This window comes from Nicotiana tomentosiformis, chromosome 2, assembly GCF_000390325.3.
Source record: "Nicotiana tomentosiformis chromosome 2, ASM39032v3, whole genome shotgun sequence".
Classification (NCBI taxonomy): domain Eukaryota; kingdom Viridiplantae; phylum Streptophyta; class Magnoliopsida; order Solanales; family Solanaceae; genus Nicotiana; species Nicotiana tomentosiformis.
In genome coordinates this window covers 35,868,775-35,891,390 of record NC_090813.1, presented here as the reverse complement: position 1 = coordinate 35,891,390, position 22,616 = coordinate 35,868,775, and the positions used below count along the sequence as shown (strand labels likewise).

The following is a 22,616-nucleotide window of genomic DNA, read 5'->3' as shown; positions in this document are numbered from 1 at the left end:
CTTATTCCCCATAAACCTTTCATTTCAATGAAGGAACTAACCCTTGCTTGTCATGTTTGGAATTCCCCATGTAGCTTGTAAATGTTGGCAACTCGAGTTTTCCCATCTTAGCCGAAAATCCATTTTTTCATGTGCAGCTATTTCTTTCTATGCTAGTTGAGGGAAATGGAGTGACATCTAAAATGTTAACCACTTTATTGAAAAGCAAGCATACTTTTCCCCAGATATTAGGCATACAATGTCCAAGTTTACCTCAGATATTGACCGTACAAAGTACATCATTTTGAGTCTAATCCGCATAGTGGAAAATTCTCTAAAAAACAAATAAATATCCTTATAAACTATACTAAAAGAAGAAGAAGAATGGTAGCTGAGCCATCCCAGAAACCAGACTAACATCTACTTCCATTAGCTATTTCTATGGATTTAATTTATATATACCGACTCCAAAGTGTACATTATCAGTGTAACTGAATCGAGCAATTTCAGAGCCAGACAAAGGAAGGGGCTGGAGAAAGCTAGTGCTGAGGCCCATAGGAACCATAAACAGGTCCGTACCTGTTGCGGAAAATGCCAGCGTGCAGCAACAGTATATACAGTAATTGACTCACCATTGCTATGGTAATCAAGGCTTCCAAAGTTTGCTGTCCATTAATTATACCAACAAAAAGAAAAGTTGAAATGACTTCTTAACATTAGAACAAATTTTGTAGCTGAATATTAAATGCTGGTAATAAATGGAGGTTTTACAGAGACAATTACCAGGCGTTTTCCTCTGTGCCCTCCCATTATTATCTGCTTGCAAACTAGACTGCATCACAAGTTCATCCAACACAGTGAGAAGATTAGCAATTTATTGTATAATCATGGAATGTCTCAAAATAGTAAAAGGAATACTACCTTCGATCCATATTATGTCTTAAAATTTTAGACACCCCTTGAGAAAAACACATATGGTAATCAGAGGCAAATTTGAGCATATGCTGAAGTCGGAATGAACCACTAAAAGTCAAGTTGTGCACCCGAATCAACCAATACAACAACCGAAGATTTGAATGTTAGGGTGACAATCAAAATATATACACTTTTATCGGTGGCCGATGACCCCACCCAAAGGGTAGGTCTGCCTATAGTAATAACCATAAAGTATTCGTCTAAACTATCCTGCACTTTCTCTTAAACATCATACTACTTACTTAATATTCCATTACCATTAATTGAATTGGTACGGTTAATTTGGAAACAAGGTAATAAACATTTCTTATTTTTCTAAAATACGAACTATTTTGAAACAAATTCATTGGCCAAATGACAAAAAAAATATAGGTCAGGAGGTAGTAATAGTTATTAGTAGTACCCAAAAGCAAGAGCAGTAATGGCCCAAGAGATGATAGCTGAAGAAGCAGCACTAGCCAAACTTTGAGTATTCCATTTTCTGAGATGAACAAACCCAGCTAGCATAGAGGAAGCACCCATGACTCCACCAATCAATGCAAATATCAACATAAAACTTGTCGATGTATTCCCACCTAAATCTGTTACATTGCACAAACACAAACAGAGCAATTAAACAAACTATATATATACACTATCGAACAGAGAACTCAAAAGTATGTTATTTTATGAAGAAGGAAATTAAGTGCTGAATATTATACGGGGGTGATTTTGTTCGCCATCTATGTATTTGTCAAGTGACCAGGCAGCAAGTCCTAGTATTATTAAATAAACTACGAAGTTTATGACCAAGAATGGTCCCATTAGGCTTCTGCCACCCCTTCCGTTCGCCATTAAATTTGATTAACTTAATTAGGCTCAGCTGAGAGTCAGAGTTCCTCTGCTTTTGCTTATAGTATTGATGGTTGCATGTCTGTTTTTTTCCTGAAAATAGGAGTTTAGTATTTTGTTTGTTGGATACGTGGTCGCGACTCCTTTGCTACACTTTACAGGTGTTACAACTTGGTTTTATGCTTCTTCTTTATGTTGGTGGGCTTGCATTTGTTACTTAAGCCCATTGCGCAGACACTCTCGAAGCCCAAGCCCATGGTTCGAGGCCCCTCGCCAAGTGCACAGATAACTATCCTCACCGATACTATTTAGAGATTAGCCAGTACAGATTTTATCCTGAAATTTTAAACTAAAAATCTTAACTTTAGGACAATTCAGGACATTTTTATCCCGAAAATTTAAACTCAAAAATCAAAATTCAAGACGCATTAACTAATTCTTAAATAGCAACCTTTTAGAATGGCTATACAATAGTCAACTGATCTTTTTTTCTTTTTCTTTCCTTTTTCCATTTTAGGGAATGGAAGTAAAATTAAAAGTTTTGGTTGTGAGTTGAAATTTATATACTATCTTCTACAAAAAAAAAAAAAAAAAAAAAGGAGCAACTTAAGTCAGTCTTGAAACAATTTATCGCATATTATCTCAGACTTGCTCGATATATAATTTTTTATTCAACAATGAGCCATTGCACACTTAATTAATCAATTATACCTTGTCTAAAATGAAACTCGCAGATCTATTGGTAAACTAGTGTTATAAGAAAAATCATATTACGGTGACGTCTACTTTTCTTCCATGATCTTCTCAAATGCTTAATGACATATTGAATGACATATTTTTATACTTAATGACATATTCAATGACATATTTTTCTTCACTTCTCATGCCTATATAAAGGCTTTGTAATAGATAAGAAAATACACACAATTGAAGAAGAAAATCTCTTCCTTCTCTCTATCTCCATTTCTTGTTCATGTTTTAATAAATTGCTTTTATTTCATAACAACATGTCTTGTTCATGTTTTACTAAATTGCTTTTATTTTATAACACGTTATCAGCACGAATTGCTCATTTCATTTCATGATCTTCTACGTCAAGACTATGTAAATTATAAGCAGACAATGAGATCAAGTACAATGAAAAATGTCTTGGATGATAATACAAAGATAAGTTTTACATCCATCTAAACTCATTCATACTTTCATATCTTTGCATTAACTTTATGTGCAGTGTTTATTTAAATATTTTTTTCAATTGTATCGAATGAAATAAAGAGCTGGAAAGGTATGTCTTTATTTGCTACATCTCTTATATGACAAAGATAATATTCCAGTGTATATATATGTTCTGACCGTTTACATACTATGATAGATCATTATTAAGGTAATTTAATACTCCCTCTGTTTTAATATATGTGAACCAATTTGACTGGGCACGGAGTTTAAGAAAAGAGAGAAGACTTTTGAACTTGTGGTGTAAAATGAGGCACATATATTTTGTGTGGCTATAAATCATTGTATAAAGGTAAGTTGTTTCCAAATAAGGAAAGGGGTCATTCTTTTTGGCATGGACTAAAAAGAAAATAGGTTCACATAAATTGAAATGGAGGGAGTAATAATATTTTTACCATCACATGATGTATTTCATTGAAAGCAAAATTATCAAATATGTAAGTGATTTTACAGTACCTTGCAAATTTGGCATTCAAATATACAATCAATATAAACTCATTATAGTTATAATTTATAATAGTCACGGTTATGCATTAAGCCTTAAATATTTTTGCTGGAAACATAAGGCTCATTCCTCCATATTGAATTTTTTTGGTGAAGTTCTTATAGTCTTTAAAATATAAGTGGTTATAGGTTATCTGCATCTTTCCCCTAATTAATTTATTAAAATATAAAAATAATTGTATCATTTAAAAAAAAAATTGGCATATATCCTAACTAACATTTTTGTTGCAGAGGAACTGTTTCAAGATTGAAATAGTTATATAAGTCTTCTTGAAAGTTAATTTACTTATGCCTATAATTATGAAGTAATAATATTTTAAAGGCCCGAATGCAAGTCCTAGTGAATTTTGGCCTATTATGCCAAAGATTAAGGGTAAGACGATGTGTTCAAGTCCCAACGCACTATGTTGATGAAAAGACGTTGGATTCAAGTTCCAACGCATTATAGCCTAGCATGCCTTTATATGGGTAAGGCATTGGGTTTGAGTCCTAATGCACCATATTGATAATAATAATAATAATAATAACTAAAGAAAAATAATGTATTTTTCATGAAAAAGCATGAAACTTGTCCCACTTGATTTGCTCCATTCTTGAAGTGAATGTGATAGCAGTGCATGATAAGTCTTAATAAAGACAAATGATTGACCAATGAATGTGGGCGGGCGAAAGGCCAAAATAATAATAGTTATCACTATGGTAATTATAAAAGGGAGAAATTCTTTGAAGAGAATGTGACTTGTGATAAACATTGAGATTGCATACTCATTCCTGAAAGTGAATGTGAAAATATATATATGTGATAAAGATTATGCATAATAATATACTTGTGCATTACTGGATAAATACTACAACTCACCTCTAAGGGAGGTTTGAGACAAAGAAAGATAATGAATATTACTGTGTAGTTACATGAACATATCATTAGTCGCATACATGTGATACGCCAAAATTATTTTGTCAAGCCTTATGAAAGTTATTAAAAGTAAAATTAAAGCAAGAAATTATTTTGCTTATGATGATTTTGAACATGACAATTATTATGATATGATTCTCTTTGTGAAGGAGACATTCATTTATGAATGGTATGACAAAAGATCTTGTAGTACAAAAGCAGTTATGAGCTCTGAGAGAACTAATTTGTTACTACCCGGATGAATGAAACTGTTCATGGCATTAATATTGTAGTAAGTCTCAAAAGAAACATTTTGATTTACAAATATATTAGCCAAAGTGGTTGGCATATTGAGACTATAAATAAAAAGAAGATTGAATATCTTTATATTACTATAATCATACCGGATAAATATGAAAGGTTACCTGAATTTTCTTCTATTTGTAGCATGATGATGCAATCACAAGCCACAAGTAAACTAGAGGTTTACTGAAATAAATATTAGTTGGCATGACCGGTTGACCATCTCGGTTCAATTATGATGCGAAAAAAGTTAATTGAGAATTACATTGGCATATATTGAAAAAATATAAGATTCTTCAAGAATTCTCTTGTGCTGCTTATTCTCATGATATACCAGTTAAAGTTGGGATTGAATCCCTTGATTTCTGGAATGAATAAAATGTGATAAATATATGGGCTCAGTCACCTTCCATGTGGACCGTTTACTATTATATGATTTTAATAGATGCATCTATTTTATGGTCACATGTGCATTTGTTATCAACTTGCAGTTTGACTTTTGCAAGATTGATTACTCAAATTATTAGAACACAGTTCCAGAATAAAAATTATGATGATTTATCTTGATAATACTGGTTTAAATCCAAGTTGATTTAGCAAAAATTGTATGCCTCCAATTATATCTAAACCATTGATTATGAGAACAAAACTGCCAAAATAAAATTTGGTATGTGATGTATTATTTAATATACAACAGCACTTGTACGCATCTAGCCAACTTATAATAAGTTCTCCCTATCACAATCGGTTCAGGGTCAAGAACCAAATAATTTTCATCTAGAAATATGAATGTACTATATGATTTAATTGTTCCACCACAATGCACAAAGATGGATCCCCAAATAAGGCTAGGGATATGTGTTGGTGATCCCAACAATAGGGGGAGAAAATGGGCAGCTGAAAAAGTAATGCATGTAATGAATTATTATGAGTACATCTAGATCCTCGTACGAGAAAATGTGAACTTGAAGTTCAAGTGATAATTCATTTGCAAAATATTACCAGACGTATTTGCTGATCCAAAGCTAAATGTCATATTCAGTTGCTAATGCTCCAAATAAAATAAAATTTATAATGAATAGAGTCTATGACATACATGAAGCATAATAGACTAATCGGTTCCAAAGATAAAACTCCTCGAAGAAGGAGAGGAGCACATGTTCAAGATGGTCATAATAAGGAGGCAAGTGCTCTAGAAGAGCATCACAACATAATACTTCATAAGACCTCATGGGAGAGGCTCAGGTACCTGAAAATAATAAGATTAAGAGATCTCAATAAGTTATGTCTTTATTGGTTAATAGTAGAACTGATATAAAATGATCGTTGACGATATTGTTAATATAATGTAGCGCTCAATATTATTAATATTGACGAGGATATTGAGCTCAAATCTATCATGAAATTTGGACATATAAATGATTGGTCAAATGAAAAATACGCAATGAAAATTGATTTCACCTGAAAAATATGAAGTTGGACGGATAGTCCCAACACCTGAAAGTATAAAGCCAGTGGATGTATAAATGTGTTCTTGTGCGAAAAAATAAGTCGGTAGACATAAAGACGACTTGTGTCACAAGAAGATATGTAAATATCTTGGCATTGATTATATAGAGACATGTTCTCCTGTGGTGGATGTCGCCATTTCAAGTTTTAATTTGGCAATACAAGAAAAACGTGATATGCGTATAATGAAAATCATTGAAGGATTTAAATTGTTCTGAAGCATATTAAGGTTTCTAATAAATTTATTAAATAAAGCTTCAAAAAATCCTTATACAGATTGAAACAATCAGGACGCATGTGGTATAATCGCGTGAGTGAGTACCTGTTGAAATAAGGGTACAAAAATAATTCAATTTGATCTTGTGTCTTTATAAAAAAATCTAGATCTAAATTTATTATAATCACCGTGTATGTTGATGATTTAAATATCATTGGAACTCCTAGGGAGCTTCTTAAAGCAGTAGAGCTTCCTAAAGAAGTAGACTTTTTAAAGAAAGATCTTGGAAAGACAAAATTTTGTCTTGGTCTACAAATTGAGTATATGAAAAATGGAATTTTTGTCCATCAATCAGCATACACTAAAATGATTTTAAAGCGATTCTATATGGATAAAACACATCCATTTCGACCTCATGAAAATAATGAAGAGCTTCTTGGTCCCAAAGTAACATATCTTGGTGCAATTAGTGCACTAATGTATCTTTCTAATATTACAAGATCTGACATAACTTTTTCAGTTAATGTCTTAACAAGATATAGCTCTGCTCCTACAAGGAGACATTGGAATGAAATCAAACACATATTATGGTATCTAAAAGGGACTACCGATATGGAATTATTTTATGGCAATGATTGCAGTCCCGATCTTATTGGTTATGCCGATGCCGGGTATTTATATGACCCACACAAGACTCGATCTCAAACAGGCTATGTGTTTACATATGGAGGCACTGTCATATCTATGCGATCGACTAATCAATCAATCGTGGCTACTTCATCTAATCATGTTGAGATAATTGCTATTCATGAAGCAAGTCGAGAATGTGTATGGTTGAGGTCTATAATACACCTTATTCGAGACAAATATGGTTTGAAGTATGACAAACTACCCACAATTTTATATGAAGACAATGCAGCATGCATAACCCAATTGAAGAGAGGATTCATAAAAGGGATAGGACAAAACAAATTTCACCAAAGTTATTTTTCACACATGATCTTCAAAAGAATAGTGATATCAATGTGCAACAGATCCGTTCAAGTGATAATATGGTTGATCTGTTCACCAAATCTCTACCGACGTCAACCTTCAAGAAACTAGTGTATATGATTGAGATGCGAAGGCTCAAGGATAAAAATTGATGCTCTCATCAGGGAGGTTAATAGCGTTGTACTCTTTTTTCCTTACAAGATTTTGTCTCACTGGATTTTCCTTGTAAGGTTTTTAACGAGGCAACCAAAAGGCGTATTTCTAAACATGTATACTCTTTTTCCTTTACTAGAATTTTTTTCCTAAGGGTTTTTTCCTAATAAGATTTTAACGAGGCACATTATCTATGGACATCCAAGGGGGAGTATTATAAGAAAAATCAAATTATGGTGGATGTCTACTCTTCCTCCATGATCTTCTCAAATGCTTAATGACATATTCAATGACATATTTCTATGCTTAACTTAATGACATATTCAATGACATATTTTTCTTCACTTTTCATGCCTATATAAAGGCCTTGTAATAGATAAGAAAATACACACAATTGAAGAAGAAAATCTCTTCCTTCTCTCTATCTTCATTTCTTGTTCATGTTTTACTAAATTGCTTGTATTTCATAACAACATGTCTTGTTCATGTTTTACTAAATTGCTTTTATTTTATAACAACTAGTACTTAATTCTTTATATCGACTGTTATCTTGCTTGAATTTTAAATTTTATTTTACTCCTATAAACAACTTTTGCACCATTTACTATTAAATATCAAGATACCATTTTTAGACAAGTAATACTTTTTTCTAAGTATGTTTTTTAATTGTAGAATATAGGGAATATGTTGAATATAATGGGTGGGAACTTGGGAGCATTTCCAAAATTTAGTTGTTTTAATATGAACAGTTGTGTACTAAGTTTTAGTGTCATTATTACATCGGCCAATTACTATAGTGCATAATATGGGATTATTAGTAGAACTGACAATAAAATTATACTATTCTTTAGCTACTCTTAATATTGACATTACTTCTCAGACTAATTGGTTTTATTTAGAAAATCACTACCCGCATACAATAATGGTTACTATATATTACGTATCGAACTTGATGTTTTAGTTTCTTTTTTAATGATAAATATCATTTTGCATCTATTATTATTGCAAATTTATTAAAATTGCCTATTTATGCGTATATTACTTTTGTATGTCAAACCATGAGAAGCAAATATGGATATCTCACAAAGCAAACTTGGATCAAAGTCTAATTGTAAAACTATTTGTTTAATTGATTCATATACGACACATACAATATTCAAAGAGAAGAAATATTTTTCTCGTTTAAGTATGTGTAAGGCAGATGTTACTACAATTTCTGGTAGTAGTAATCTAATTGAAAGCTCTGGAAGAGCTACTATAACTCTCCCTAGGGGAACAATACCTATCATAGATAATGCAATATTCTCCTCCAAGTCCAAGAGGAACTTGTTGAGTTTTAAAAATATCCGCCGAAATGGATTTCATACTGAGACAATAGATGAGAATAATCTTGAATATCTTATCGTTGCCAAAAATATCTCTGACCAGATTAGGGTTATTGAGAAATTCTCATCTTTATTTTGTGACATGTATTGGACAAGAATTAGCGCAATTGAGGCACATTCTATCGTAAACCAAAATGTCATTGATTCCAATACTTTTGTACTTTGGCATGATCAATTGGGACATCCTGGATCAATTATGATGAGAAAATTATAGAAAACTCAAATGGGCATCCATTAAAGAATTTAAAGATTATTTTAAATAATGAATTTTCTCGTACTTCTTGTTATCAAGGCAAGTTAATTATTAAACCATCACCAGCAAAGGTTGGGGTTGAGTCACATGCGTTTTTAGAACGTATACAAAGGGAAATTTGTGGACCTATTCACCCACCTAGTGGGTCGTTTAGATACTTCATGGTCTTAATCCGATTACGGGCACAATTTCCCGATAATCCAATTAAATCTATTAGACTTGATAATGCTGCTGAATTTTCATCCCAAATATTTAATGATTATTGCTTATCAATTGGGATAAAAGTGGAACATCATGCAGCTCATGTTCATACTCAAAATGGCCTTGTAGAGTCTTTGATTAAACGTTTGCAATTGATAGCAAGATCGTTACTCATGAAAATGAGGCTACCTACTTCTGTTGGGGTCATGCCATTTTGCATGCAACAATGCTAGTTCGTCTCAGACCTACAAATTATCATAAATATTCCCTGTTGTAATTAATTTTGGGTCATGAACCTTATATATCCCATTTAAGAAATTTTGGATGCGCAGTATATGTGCCTGTAGCACCGCCATATCGCACCAAAATGGGTTCCCAAAGAAGGTTAGGAATATATGTTGGGTTTGAATCGCCCTCCATTATTCGCTACCTTGAAATATTAAAGGGAGATTTGTTCAATGCTCGATTTGCAGATTGTCGATTCGATGAGGCATTTTCCCCAAAATTAGGGGGAGAAATTGATGAAAATAAACGGAAAATTTAATGAAAAAATCCACCATTGTCTCATCTTGATCCACATGCCTCTTTTTGTGAAAAAGAGGTGCAAAAGATCATTCACTTTCAGAAAATAGCAAATCAAATGCCAGACGCATTTACAAATCTGAAAAGGATAACAAAATCACATATCCCTGCAGAGAATGTTCCAATTCGTATTGATATTCCTGTTGGACAATCTTCTAGTATCGTAGCTAGTGAGTCAAAAGCATGCCTAAAGCGTGGCAGACAATTGGGTTCTAAGGATCGAAATCCTAGAAAAAGAAAAATAAATGATCAAGATGACACTACGAAAGAGCCTAATGAAGAAATCAACGATTTAACCAATCCTGAGATTCATGATGAAATCATTGAGCATGCCACTCAAGAAAATAAGGGACTACCAATAAATTAAATCGATATTGAGATAAATTTGAATCGATTGGATATAGTCGTAGATTATGTCTTTGCATATAATATTACATCTAGAATTATGCAAGATAGTGAGGATTTTGAACCTCAATCTGTTGGAGAATGTTGACAAAGACGTGATTGGTTAGAATGGGAATTCACTTGTGAAACGTGAAGTTTTTGGGCCTGTAGTCCAAACGCCTAATGGTGTTAAGCCTATTGGCTATAAATGAGTCTTTGTACGTAAGAGGAATGAGAAAAATGAGGTACAAAGATATAAGGCTCACCTAATTGCCCAAAAAATTTCACAAAGGCTTGGTGTCGATTATGAAAAGACATATTCATCTGTTATGGATGCAATAATATTTGGTTATCTCATTAGTTTTGTTGTCCATGAAAAGCTTGACATGCATTTAATGGATGTGGTTACAACCTACCTTTATGGCTCACTTGATAATGAGATATACATAAAAATTTCCGAAGGATTTTAAATGCCGGATACATATAATTCAAAGTCCCGAGAAATATTTTCAATCAAATTGCAAAGATTTTTGTATGGTCTAAAGCAATCAAGACGAATGTGGTATAACCGCCTTAGTGAGTATTTATCAAAGGAAGGTTATATAAATGATGTCATTTGTCCATGTGCTTTTATAAAGAAAACAACATCGAAGTTTGTTGTACTTGCCGTATATGTTAATGAAATAAACCTTATTGGAACTCCTATAGAACTCCAAAAGGCAATTGATTATTTAAAGAAGAAATTTGAGATGAAAGATCTCGGGAAGACATAATTATGTCTCGGTTTGCAAATTGAACATTTGGCAAATGAAATTTTTGTTCATCAATCTGCCTTCACAGAAAAGGTATTGAAACGGTTTTACATGGATGGAGTACATCCATTAAGTACTCCGATGGTGGTTCAATCACTTGATGTGAATAAGGATCCGTTCCGACTTCAAGAAAAGAATGAAGAGCTACTTGGTCCTCAAGTACCATATCTTAGGACAATTTGTGCACTAATGTATCTTGCTAATACTACAAGACCTGACATAATTTTTTCAGTTAATGTCTTAGCAAGATATAGTTCTGCTCCTACGAGGAGACATTGGAATGGAATCAAACATATATTTCGGTATCTAAAATGGACTACCGATATGGGCTTATTTTATGGCAACAAATACAGTCCCGATCTTGTTGGTTATGCCGATGCTGGATATTTATCCGACCCACATAAGGCTCGACTCAAACAGACTATGTGTTTACATGTGAAGGCACTGCCATATCTTGGCGATCGACTAAGCAATCAATCATGGCTACTTCATCTAATCATGTTGAGATAATTGCTATTCATGAAACAAGTCGAGAATGTGTGTGGTTGAGGTCTATAATATATCTTATTCGAGACAAATGTGGTTTGAAATGTGACACACTACTCACGATTTTGTATGAAGACAATGCATCATGCATAGCCCAATTGAATGGAGCATTCATAAAAGGAGATAGGACAAAACATATTTCACCGAAGTTATTTTTCACACATGAGTTTCAAAAGAATGGTGATATCAATGTGCAACAGATTCGTTCAAGTGATAATATGACTGATTTGTTCACCAAATCTCTACCGACGTCAACCTTCAAGAAGCTGGTGTATAAGTTTGGGACGCGAAGGCTCAAGGATGTGAATTAATGCTCTCATCAGGGGGAGTTAATTCATGTTGTACTCTTTTTTCCTTACAAGATTTTGTCCCACTGGGTTTTCCTTGCAAGGTTTTTAACGAGGCAACCAAAAGGAGTATTTCTAAACACATGTACTCTTTTTCCTTCTCTAGAATTTTTTTCCACTGGGTTTTATTTTAGTTAAGGTTTTAACGAAGCACATTACCTATTGAGTAGACATTCAAGGGGGAGTGTTATGAATAGAATTGTACTTAGATTGAATGTCTATCTTTTAGACAGTTTGTTACTTTGTGGCTAAGTCATTTTTCTCCAAGCGAGGCCTTATGTTCTATGAACACCCCACCACTGAATGATTCACTTTCAAGTTCTCGTCTCCGACCCGGGAGAACACAGGGTCAAGCCAAACCCTGACCCGCCTAAATGGAGTTCATATCTCCTTCGTCTGGTCAAGAAGGGAGGGAAATTGGACTCTGCCTCTTCTATTATATTTACAGTACATTACGGAGAAGTCCATTCTCGTCATGATCGATCCACGTCCTAGTATAGTGCCCGACTTGCTTAGCAACCAAAGATAGCTTACTAAGGGTGGATGAGTGCTCCTGGAGTAGTCGGTCTAACCCTGAACCTACGTACCTATGACTTCGTTTCTCAGGAAATTCGCGCAACGGAAGATCCTGAATTTGAGACTTTCTACACCAAAAATATTCTCTTAAACGAAGGTATTCGTGCTTGGATGGCGGCTCAAGATCAACCTCATGAAAACCTTATATTCCCTGAGGAGGTTCTGCCACGTGGAAATATAAATAGAGGGGCTTTACCCCATTGTAAATCATCCCAAAATTAATAAGAATCCTATTTCTCTTTTCTCTGCAATATTATTCTTCTTTCTTTTATTGTTTTATTTCAAAGACAATTTTAATTTATGATTTTGCACATAAACATCGAAGATATTATTAAGGTTCAAAGAATAATAAAAAAAATCTAAAAGCATAAACCTAGGTTTTTGGTTCTTCCTATATAAATAGAGCCAATGTTGTTACTCCTTGTTTTGGAGCAATCAAATTTGAACAGACGATAAGTTAGAATTTGCAAAAGACTCATTACATTCAAAAACTATATACAACACGCCTATTTATAAGGTATTTGGGGTTTTAAGCACTCTGCTTCAGCTTAGAACCTGTCTGCAGCTTCAGCTATTGAGTTGAGAGGAGGTTCTATTACCAAAAGCAAGGAAGCCAGCAGCAGAATGAAGACTGAGAAGCAAAGAAGAGATTTACAAGGATCTGAATATTGTTTAAACAATGTGATTCCTTCTTTTTGTCCACTTTCTGAAGCTGCATTGTCAAGTTGAAGAGTTGGACATGTAAGATAACCATATGCTATTCCCATTAAAGCTGCTCCAAAATGTGCCCTGCAATTATAATTAAAGTCAAATATTTAAAAACAAATCAAGTTTGCCAAAACGACTAATATTTAAGACTGAATGTAGTACTAACCAGTTATCTATAGGCCCAAAGTTGCTAAGCACAAAGCTGAAAGCAGTGACCATCATCGCCTTCTCAATCATGCCTTCTTTTCCTATCATGTCTTTGTTCCGAACTTGATAAATGAGCCAAGCTCCTATTAAAGCAAAACCAGGTCCCTAAGAAGTATACAATTTTTGACTTAGATTTTCATTTTTACATATATGTATGTAGAAACATGTTTCAACTCCACATTTTCAAAACTTCTGAGGAAGGCAAGAGCAGAAATTGATGCCAAATAGGTTGAAATGAGAAAAAAAGAATTTGATGTAATGGCAATGGAACTTACAGTTCCTCCAACAGTTGGCTCTGGGGTGTGAAGAAAGCTGAATAGGTTACCAGAAATACCTCCAAGAATATATATCAGGAAAAATGCAAATGAACCATATGCTTTGCATACTTGAGGCCCAAAACTAAGAAGCACCCAACAACCAAGGGCTATGTGAAGGACTCCTGAGTGCTGCAATATAGCAGATCAATAATTAAATTAAATGGATTTAAGCTATATTCACCGATAATTTAATGAAAATTTTACATTCATGTTACTAAATATGTAGTTACCTGTAATTATCTTTTAAACGACCAGATATTGTAAAAAGCATTTATACTATCAGTGTATAGTGGTTACACTCATAGTCAGTAACCTATACGTTCTGTTCCTAACAACGAATTAAGCTTATCTGTTGCTATACATGCTGTTTTACTTCTGTATATCTTGAATAAATCTAGTCCACTCTAGGTTCATCAGCAAAAGCTGATTTTATGTAACAAAACTTCTTTAAAAGAACATGTGGCAAATAACTTAATCATATACCATGCTACAATCTAATTGTACTTCTATACAGTTCTAGGGCAATTCAATCATTTAAGGACGAACCAATTTTCAATCTTGTACCAGAAACATTGGTGTCAGAAGTCTCCACCATTCGCCAAGTAGGATCAAATGATTTATCTTTGCTCCATATACCATTGGAAGTGAAAGCATCCCTATTTCAGAGTTCCTGACTGGACTAGCTGTCTCGAAGAGGAAAACTGCAATGTTTAGAGAAGCCAGTATTCCTCTGCATCAAGATAGGCAGAACGCATTAGAAATGGTAGAAAGTTAGAATATATACATGACTAAAGTAGCAGTTGCAAAATTTCAATAGGAAGTTGGTGTCTTACATCAAGTAAAAACTAGATGATTCTTGGTTTGAACTGCCAATGTCCTTAGCTTTTAACTTCAAGTACTGTTTTAGTTTCTTAGCCCTGCCACCACTGTTGATCATTTTCATGGAAAAATATGATGTTTCTTCAAATGTTTCGTCATCAGAAGACGAAAAAGCATGCAATTTTGACTCTGCACCTGAACAAGATAAGTATAAGGTTTGCTAGATCACAACAATATAGTTGATAGTACAAAGTTAGTCCATAAAATAGCATTGCTTGCATTCTTACCTCCATTGGCTTTTCCACTAAAATCATTTAAAGATTTCAGTGATTTCTCTGCTTTAAGTTGATGATTTTTGCCAGTTATTTCTTCTATCTCATTCGAAGAGGAAGCTCCTGTTCTATTATTGAGCTTTTGGAAGTAAGAATCTAAGGCTCTCAGTTGCTTCTCCTGATTGTTCAGTGCAGATTTCACTGTCCAAAATATTCTTCTCTGAGTGCTATGTGAAAGCCGGGATACAAAGAGGTGCATTCTTTTTTTCTCTTTATATACATGACTTATTTTAGGCAAAACTAGCTGTGGAATGCATCCCCTGCTATGAACTCTTCCCAATAATACTGTAGTCAACACCATTATATCTTTTTCAGCATTATACTAGTTCCTTAAAGTAATGCATGGTCATTCTTACTAGTGACCTTAGATATATTTTTGTGAATTGAGAAAATGTCAAACTTTCTTGTACATAAACTTCTGCATCCAAAGAAGATTTGTATCAGAACCAAATGCACTTTCATTTTGTATGATATCAACGAATTGTATGAACTACAAAGTTTATGGAAGTACACCCTGCAATTTACTAAGCCTCAGTGGGGTGTCATGTATGAGAGCCTCTATAAAAATGTGTTATAATGTGAAATTTTTTGCAAAGTCCTTAAATATTTCTAGTGATGCAACTTCTGAAAGCAATATATATTATATATGGCGCGTTTTGCTTGAGTATGCCTATAATTCGTCCAAGGCCAACAATTCTTTTAGGGACTTTTTTAGCTTACGAAAATATTATTCTGCGTTGCTAGCTTCTAGGATATACACTGACAATTAAAGAATTTTTACGCTATTAGTGCAGCTACATGCCTTATTTTGATATGTTGTCCCATGAATGAAAAACTCATATTTGAACGAGCAATTGTAATATCATTTCCTAATTGACTTGCTAATTCTAATCCTTATTTAGTGCAGTGATTTTACTGAGTCCATCTCAAGATTTAGCTCAATCACATGCCAGAACAGTACTGAACTGCCTTACAACCAAAGTAAAGATCACTCTGATCAATTACAGAACTATTGCAATGAAATACTTACTTTCATTCATGTATAACAGCAAACATTAGATCATTAAAGCGTGCAAACACAACCCCTTCTTGATCTCGACATAAAATTCCATGTTACATACAGAGACTTTACTATTCTACCTTTACTGTAACAGAAGAGAGTGTTTAGTAAAAGAAGAGAATTAAGTATATAACATATGACCTTTAGAGAAGAACTAAAAGTGATCGTCCGAGATAGTTGGAGAGATGTCCATAAACAAGACAGCAGCCACAAGTACCGGCGGCCTCATCAGTTCCATTTAATGCAGGGAAGGGATTACAGTATTACTAATATTGATTAGTAGAAGATAAACATGAGTGTCTAATGATATCCTTAATTAGGCTATGGAAGACGTACGAAGAAACAGAAAGATCCAAATGAAATTGTACCTTATCACCATTGTCCCACTAAAACTTTGCCACCTGTAGTAAAAGCACTCCCATAGCCAGTGTTTGGGCTTTGAGTAGGTCCCACTAAATCTATTTAGTTAAACCAGGATTAAATGCTCGAAAAGAAAATGTTTCTTAGGTCAACTTAGACCGCCTATATAATTTTCCTTCCCTTCTTTTTCTTAATAACAAGTGGACAGTAGAGTTGCATATGTTTAAGTAGGCTATTCTTTGCCGGGGGACCCACCAGCACCACTCATTTACGTCTTGAGTACTTTATGATATATAGGCTCTTTTTGTGTAAATATTTTTAACATTGATATTATCAGTAAAGTTTATGTGATAGCACATTAGTTACTGGAGTATATATAGTTTTATCTTACAAGTAATTTAATTATATAATTATATTTTGCACTACCAATGCAAAAAACTTACGCCATATAAACTCTAGTAAATTACTTACATTACTCTAGTAAAATCGTCAGTATTTCATTCTTACATATGAAGTACTTTCGTGAATTAAATAAAGTAGTCTCCAACATGCATTCACCTTGGTTTGCACCCAGTATGAAGTTGAGTTTGGATATAGGTTTCGTTAAGCCTCTTCTCAAGCTTTAGATGATCGATTGCTTCCTTCAAGTTGCAGCATATCTTAGAATAGTGAAGTTACATTAATCAAGAACTCTTATGATGTTTTGACAATATACCGCTGTAAAGCTAAGGTACTAAATATGTTCTTTTAAGGTGTTGGCCAAGATCAATCTGTTATTCCCGCCAATATTGCTGTATTTGTAAATAATAATTCTGCAAAATATAAGTTAACGTAATGAAACAGTAATTAATTCGAGCCCACTGAATTCACAGTGTTTCCTTAAGGAATTTAATCCCCTCCTAGTACCCAAGGTAATGGATTATTTCCTCCCAGGATAGAACGAATCACACACTGGTATAGCGGTACTTCAAACCCCAGTGTTTCAGCGAACACAAAGTTCGGTAGCAAATCACACTTACAGTTGCTTTGTTTGAAGTTAAAACAATGCAGAACGAAGGAGTAGAAACTCAGAAAATCGTATGGAAATGCTGAGAGGAAGGAGTGCAATGTATAGTCAAATCTATTGAGCGATTTTCAGTTTGTTGGTCTTGTGTATTGTGTGTGTCTTTCTTCAACAGCTGCTGCACATATATATAGCAGCCAGTGTTGAAGAAGACCAATCGTCCACCCTCTATGGTGGAGCAAGCATTAGCTTGTTTGTGGAGCAAGCACATTCATGGTGGGAAGAGCATTAGGCGGCTACCAAATGGTCAATACACGGATTGGAAAATATCCGTTACAAATACGGATAATCTTACGTTAATATTTACTATTAACAAATAAATTTGGTCCAAAAAATTAATCAAGCGAGCGACGACGACGACGGCGCGAGGCTTGCTTTCTTCTCAACTCTTTAAGAGCTACAAGAAGAGCAATTATATATATACCCACCAAAAATCTTTTCCTCTTCCAATATGGGACAATGTCTCATTGTCAAGAGGGGAAACTTAAAATTTTACTCAAAATTTTTATTTTCCCTCCATTTCCCATTCACCCTCATTTTAAGACTATTTCATCTTAAAAACAAAACCTCAACACAATCTTAGTTAGAACTGTTTGATAATTTTCAACAAAGTCATTCTTATAAACTCTTCTTTCAGAATAAAAGTACTGCTGCAATAATATATCAATTGGTGTTTTCTTTTTTAATTTGAGTATCTTTCTCAATTAATATCAGTTTCACAATCACGAACCATGCAATAATTGGACATGGTTAAAACAACAGTATGTTTGAATAGATTCTTTTACACCCGTAGCACAGAATTTTGGTTTCTAACGGAAGCATGCATGCACGTGATAGTCAAGTTGTCAGCTCTACTCAGAACAAAATTATGTAACAAGAAAGAGAAATTAAAGAACATAAGTACATAACATACCTAGAAGGCAAAAAAACAGAAAAAGATTAATAAAAAAAAAATGCATGACCCTATTCTGAACTGCTGCAATTCATGATTGCACTTTCATGTTCCTCTAATAGATTTTGTAGTATCTAAGAAACAAGAGAGAAATAGAGAAGAGACAAGTAATAGTACTACTGATCAAAGGGAAAGAAAGAATCTTTCTATCCAAAAGCAAGGACATAATATTGTTCCATTTAACATCCATTTATATGGCAAAGAAAAATGTTGTTTTTCTTCTTCTTCTTCCTTATAGATTTACAGCTAGTACTATTATGCTTTTTTTCTCTCATACATAAACTCCTCCATGACAAGCACCCTGCACCAATTTCCCTGTACCTGCTCTTACTACTGCTCTGCTTCCCTTTGTAATTATTAGTATTTCTCTCTTCCACCTGCTCCCCATTTCTTTTTGTGTCTTCTTCTCGTCTTGTTTCTTTCACTTCCACCTATAAACATTTCACGTACAAATTATTACATTCAATGTCACCATCTCTAATGTTTGCATGTGATTCTGAACTCAATCCACAATATCACTTCGATTGGGAAATTACTTAACTCGTGTCATAAACAATATCCTTATTTTTCTTTGCACTTAAATTATATACATTGACATAATTTAACCCATTGCATGCAGCAGATTACTTACTATTTTAACGAGGTTACCTATTACTGTTGTTATAGAGATTTACCTTTAATTACGTTATAAGTGACTCAATTTGTGTAAATAGGAGTATCTTTTACTGTGGTGCATTGAATTCTTATTTTACACATTTTCTTTTAGTAGGAAAAAGATGCTTTACCTGAAAAAGGTGACAATGATACAAGGCAATGGTAAAGCTCTTAGGATCTTTTAAGAATCTTAAACTAACAGTTATCGGAGTATAAAATAGCTGGAAAGAAGAAAAGAATAAAAAGGTGAGATAAGCTGTATAATGACAGTTCTAATTTACACAAGTACGTTCAGCCACCTAAAAGAAGAAGTGATTATGCTCTACTATAATAACATGAAAAATAATAAATTAAAATACATTAATAGTATAAAAGAATTTTATATAAGTTAAATTCACTTTGATAAAGGAGATGCCGATATGGTACTAGAAAGAAACTTTTCTTTCTTGCATGAATTATTGAGAAGTATAGTTGAGAAGATGACAATTCCTAAAGAATCTTTTCGGTGGAGCGCATAACTTTTTTGGCTTCCTAAAGTGACTTTTTCCTCTACAAGCACAGCTAATAACCATTTCTAACAAAATCAAACTAAAATAAAAAGGAAAAAATCAATTGAAAGCTACGATGTCTCACTCGTTCCAAGAAGCAGCACAAGAACTTATTTAGTGCCCACAATTACAAATGCAAGTAATGTCATTTTTGCATGTGCATGGTACTTAATATATGTGAACGATGCTCTAGGGACCAATTAGTTGTAAAGTCCCCCACCTAGTACGAAAAGTATTACTCACTCTATTCATATTTATTTTTTGGTCAGTTAAAATAGAATGACCCTTTTTAATTTGTTTAGGATCATAAATTTCAAAAGTGTTCATTTTTTCTTAAACTTTGTGTCCAATCAAACATGTTCACATAAATTGAAACGGAGGGAGTATCATTTTTGACGGTGGTGTAGCCAAGAATTTCGCCAAGGGTGTTTAAACTTTAAATAAGTCATAATTGTTTTTTATCCATGAATGGTGTATCAAATTTTTAAATCAAACTACCCAACATTTAATTAAACAATAAAAAAAAATTAATAGAACTATAATTTTATAAATCAAAATTAAAATAACAAAAAATAACATTAGAAATTTTAATAATAAAAGTAAGCATAAAACCAAAGGAAATAGAGAGTTGAGAGAATTTGTAGTTTCTAAAGAGCTTTTGTTGAAGAAATTTTTGTAAAGCTTGATTTTTAAATTATAAAATTTATTTAAGAAATAACTTTTAGTTAAAAATTACTTTTAAGATTAGTTTTTTATTTCTATACAAATTTTAAGTTTTAAGAGTTATTTTATTAAAAAATTTAGATTGAAAAAGAATCAAATCGACCACACATGATGGTCTCCATTTAGTTTTGGTAAACAAATCGGCAGAACTTTGAACCCTGGAACAAAACGTCACTTTGAACACACTGAACCGCTAGATTGTCTCAACCGTGTTAAGAATGTTCAAAATATATATATATATATATATATATATATATATATATATATATATATATATATAAAATACAATATTATTTAACTTATATGCAGGATAATATTTTGGCAAAGGGTGGGCGCTTGACTACCCGGGCATTGGGTGGCTACGCCACTTATTCGACTTAGTCAAGGAAAAGAATTTATAAGTTATCAGGGCTGCTTACCTTATTTTCTAGGTCACTAGTCGACATTTCAATTTTAAATAACGAGACAATGTAAAAGTCATTTACACTATTACTAGTACGTATTAGTTATACTCAAAATAATATGATGGTTAAGTGAAGTGATCAAGTTATGCGTAAGTTCGCTTAAAAGTACAGGGAGGTTACAGATAGACCATGCATAACATTGGAGTAATTAACTAGTATTGGAATTTATCGTAGAAAGTACCAAAATATTACGTACCAGTTTCTCAGATTTTAATTCAGGAGTAGTCATAGGTGAATCATCAGCATCTGCTTCGCACCGTTTTGTAGATCTTTCCTCAATGGATGGAGTACGAGCAGGACTTGGACTCCTTGAACTTATGTAAGCTGGATTACTACTCTGTATTCCCACATCTCTAGTAATGCTACCCTTCTTCTCTAAAATAATAATAAAAATGTACAAAATAGTAAGTCGAACAAATAATGTAATTTAACATATTATAGTAACTAAGAAATGGAAAGATAAAAAGTGTTTAGACCTTTGCTTGGAATTTGGAATTCAACTTCATGTGTAGGCAAATGAGGTACTACTTTTGTAGGAGGTTTTGTTTGGAATTGTCGAGTCTGAAATTGAGAAGGATAAATCAAAGGTGCAGACATGGTGATTTTGCTGGTTAATTGGCGAAATGATCTCCCACTTAGTGTTTTCGCAGATAGACATTCCAAAGGAACTTCTCCCGATAAGGGATTACAGATATATTTCTCAGCCTCATTCCACTTGGAATTTAGAGCCAATCCATCTGGTGACATGTATTCCCAACTATATATTGTTTTTGCCTGCAATGCTGCACTCAAACAAACAAACCAAAAATTCTGTGAAGTTGAAAAATGGAAGAATTTGGCTCAAACAATATACACATATGCTAGCGCAACCCGGTGCACAAGGCATTCCGCGTTCACGCAATGTTCGGGGAAGGGCCGTACCCAAGGGTGTGATGCATACATCCCACCCTAGTGTAAACATCAGTGGTTGCTTCCACGGCTAACACGTGTGACCTATTGATCACACGAAGACAACATTACTGCTGTTCCAAGGCTCCCATTAGAACATACACATATGCTAAAGAAATTAAAATATCACGCATTCTGAACTCATTGACGCTAGATGTTGAATTAGCATGTGTAAACGACAGAAATTTTAACTGATATTCTAAAGGACTCACCTTTAAGGGCAGCGGTAAAAGAATAAGTTGAAGGGTCAATTTCTTCTGTAAGAAAGATAAAAACTTTATAAGAAAATAGTATAAAACAATAATGATGAGGAAAGAGGGAAATAGTGTTAGTTGTATTACCTCTTAAGGTGTAGCCAGGGGAAGAAGCAGTACTTGAAATAGATATGTTTGATCTAAAAGACTTAGCATCTTCTCTGAAACTTCTAATATAAGAAGCTGAAAATCTTCTTGAATTGGTATTTTCTCTGCTAATTTTGGCCTTTAGAGTCCATTCTCTTAAGTTGAAGTCTCCATCATCTCTTCTTCTTGAACTTCCAATAGTTGACTGTTCCATGCTAGGTTCTAGTTTCATAATAATGAAGATTTTGGGTGGTCTTTAAAAGTTGTTCTCTTTTTAAATAAAAAGAAAGGAGGATATATAAATTTCAAAAAACTTTTGACTGTAGAATCAGCAAAAAAAAGATGCTAAAATAGCAGCTGCGCAACAAGTAACTTCCAAAAACTAAGCCTCAGAGATTTCAAATTTAAATTTCCAATTTGAAAGCAACCCACACCCTCTTTT

General features: G+C 33.5%; 3 protein-coding genes across 5 annotated transcripts; all 3 read right to left on the bottom strand.

Moving 5' to 3' along the window:
• Positions 1 to 382: 382 nt before the first annotated feature.
• Positions 383 to 1,916, bottom strand: LOC104096921 (membrane protein PM19L-like). The gene is made up of 4 exons (XM_009603377.4): positions 1,656 to 1,916; positions 1,358 to 1,535; positions 763 to 811; positions 383 to 644 (listed from the first exon to the last, which is right to left on the bottom strand). The coding sequence occupies exons 1-4, from the start codon at positions 1,786 to 1,788 to the stop codon at positions 519 to 521; spliced, it is 486 nt and encodes a 161-aa protein (XP_009601672.1). The 5' UTR covers positions 1,789 to 1,916; the 3' UTR covers positions 383 to 518.
• An 11,122-nt stretch (positions 1,917 to 13,038) lies between these two features.
• On the bottom strand, positions 13,039 to 16,421 carry LOC104120141 (RHOMBOID-like protein 9, chloroplastic). 3 transcript variants are annotated; one of them, XM_009631865.4, is made up of 7 exons: positions 16,263 to 16,421; positions 15,017 to 15,479; positions 14,744 to 14,924; positions 14,475 to 14,640; positions 13,869 to 14,039; positions 13,553 to 13,698; positions 13,039 to 13,467 (listed from the first exon to the last, which is right to left on the bottom strand). In XM_009631865.4, exons 2-7 carry the CDS (start codon positions 15,360 to 15,362, stop codon positions 13,227 to 13,229), a joined length of 1,251 nt encoding a protein of 416 aa, XP_009630160.1. In that variant the 5' UTR covers positions 15,363 to 15,479; positions 16,263 to 16,421; the 3' UTR covers positions 13,039 to 13,226. The 3 variants fall into 3 exon arrangements, with proteins under 3 accessions (XP_009630160.1, XP_070051255.1, XP_009630164.1); XM_070195154.1 differs by having other exon boundaries at positions 14,744 to 14,918; XM_009631869.4 differs by lacking the exon at positions 16,263 to 16,421 and adding an exon at positions 16,092 to 16,252.
• Positions 16,422 to 18,613: 2,192 nt separating this feature from the next.
• Positions 18,614 to 22,616, bottom strand: LOC104120132 (uncharacterized). The gene is made up of 5 exons (XM_009631853.4): positions 22,175 to 22,616; positions 22,046 to 22,090; positions 21,362 to 21,667; positions 21,082 to 21,260; positions 18,614 to 18,927 (listed from the first exon to the last, which is right to left on the bottom strand). The coding sequence occupies exons 1-5, from the start codon at positions 22,404 to 22,406 to the stop codon at positions 18,676 to 18,678; spliced, it is 1,014 nt and encodes a 337-aa protein (XP_009630148.1). The 5' UTR covers positions 22,407 to 22,616; the 3' UTR covers positions 18,614 to 18,675.

What these genes read in the sequence shown, in the direction of transcription:
- LOC104120132 (XM_009631853.4), bottom strand. Translation starts at nt 22,406, where the DNA reads ATGAAACTAGAACCTAGCATGGAACAGTCAACTATTGGAAGTTCAAGA. An exon ending in ATTCCAAATTCCAAGCAAAG is followed by an intron (nt 21,261 to 21,361) that starts GTCTAAACACTT and finishes TTATTATTTTAG; the next exon opens with AGAAGAAGGGTAGCATTACT. An exon ending in AATTAAAATCTGAGAAACTG is followed by an intron (nt 18,928 to 21,081) that starts GTACGTAATATT and finishes AAATGTTTATAG; the next exon opens with GTGGAAGTGAAAGAAACAAG.
- LOC104120141 (XM_009631865.4), bottom strand. Translation starts at nt 15,362, where the DNA reads ATGGTGTTGACTACAGTATTATTGGGAAGAGTTCATAGCAGGGGATGC. An exon ending in TCATCTAGTTTTTACTTGAT is followed by an intron (nt 14,641 to 14,743) that starts GTAAGACACCAA and finishes ATCTTGATGCAG; the next exon opens with AGGAATACTGGCTTCTCTAA. An exon ending in TTTGGGCCTATAGATAACTG is followed by an intron (nt 13,468 to 13,552) that starts GTTAGTACTACA and finishes TTATAATTGCAG; the next exon opens with GGCACATTTTGGAGCAGCTT.
- LOC104096921 (XM_009603377.4), bottom strand. Translation starts at nt 1,788, where the DNA reads ATGGCGAACGGAAGGGGTGGCAGAAGCCTAATGGGACCATTCTTGGTC. An exon ending in ATTACTGCTCTTGCTTTTGG is followed by an intron (nt 812 to 1,357) that starts GTACTACTAATA and finishes CTTGTGATGCAG; the next exon opens with TCTAGTTTGCAAGCAGATAA. An exon ending in GGCACAGAGGAAAACGCCTG is followed by an intron (nt 645 to 762) that starts GTAATTGTCTCT and finishes ATTAATGGACAG; the next exon opens with CAAACTTTGGAAGCCTTGAT.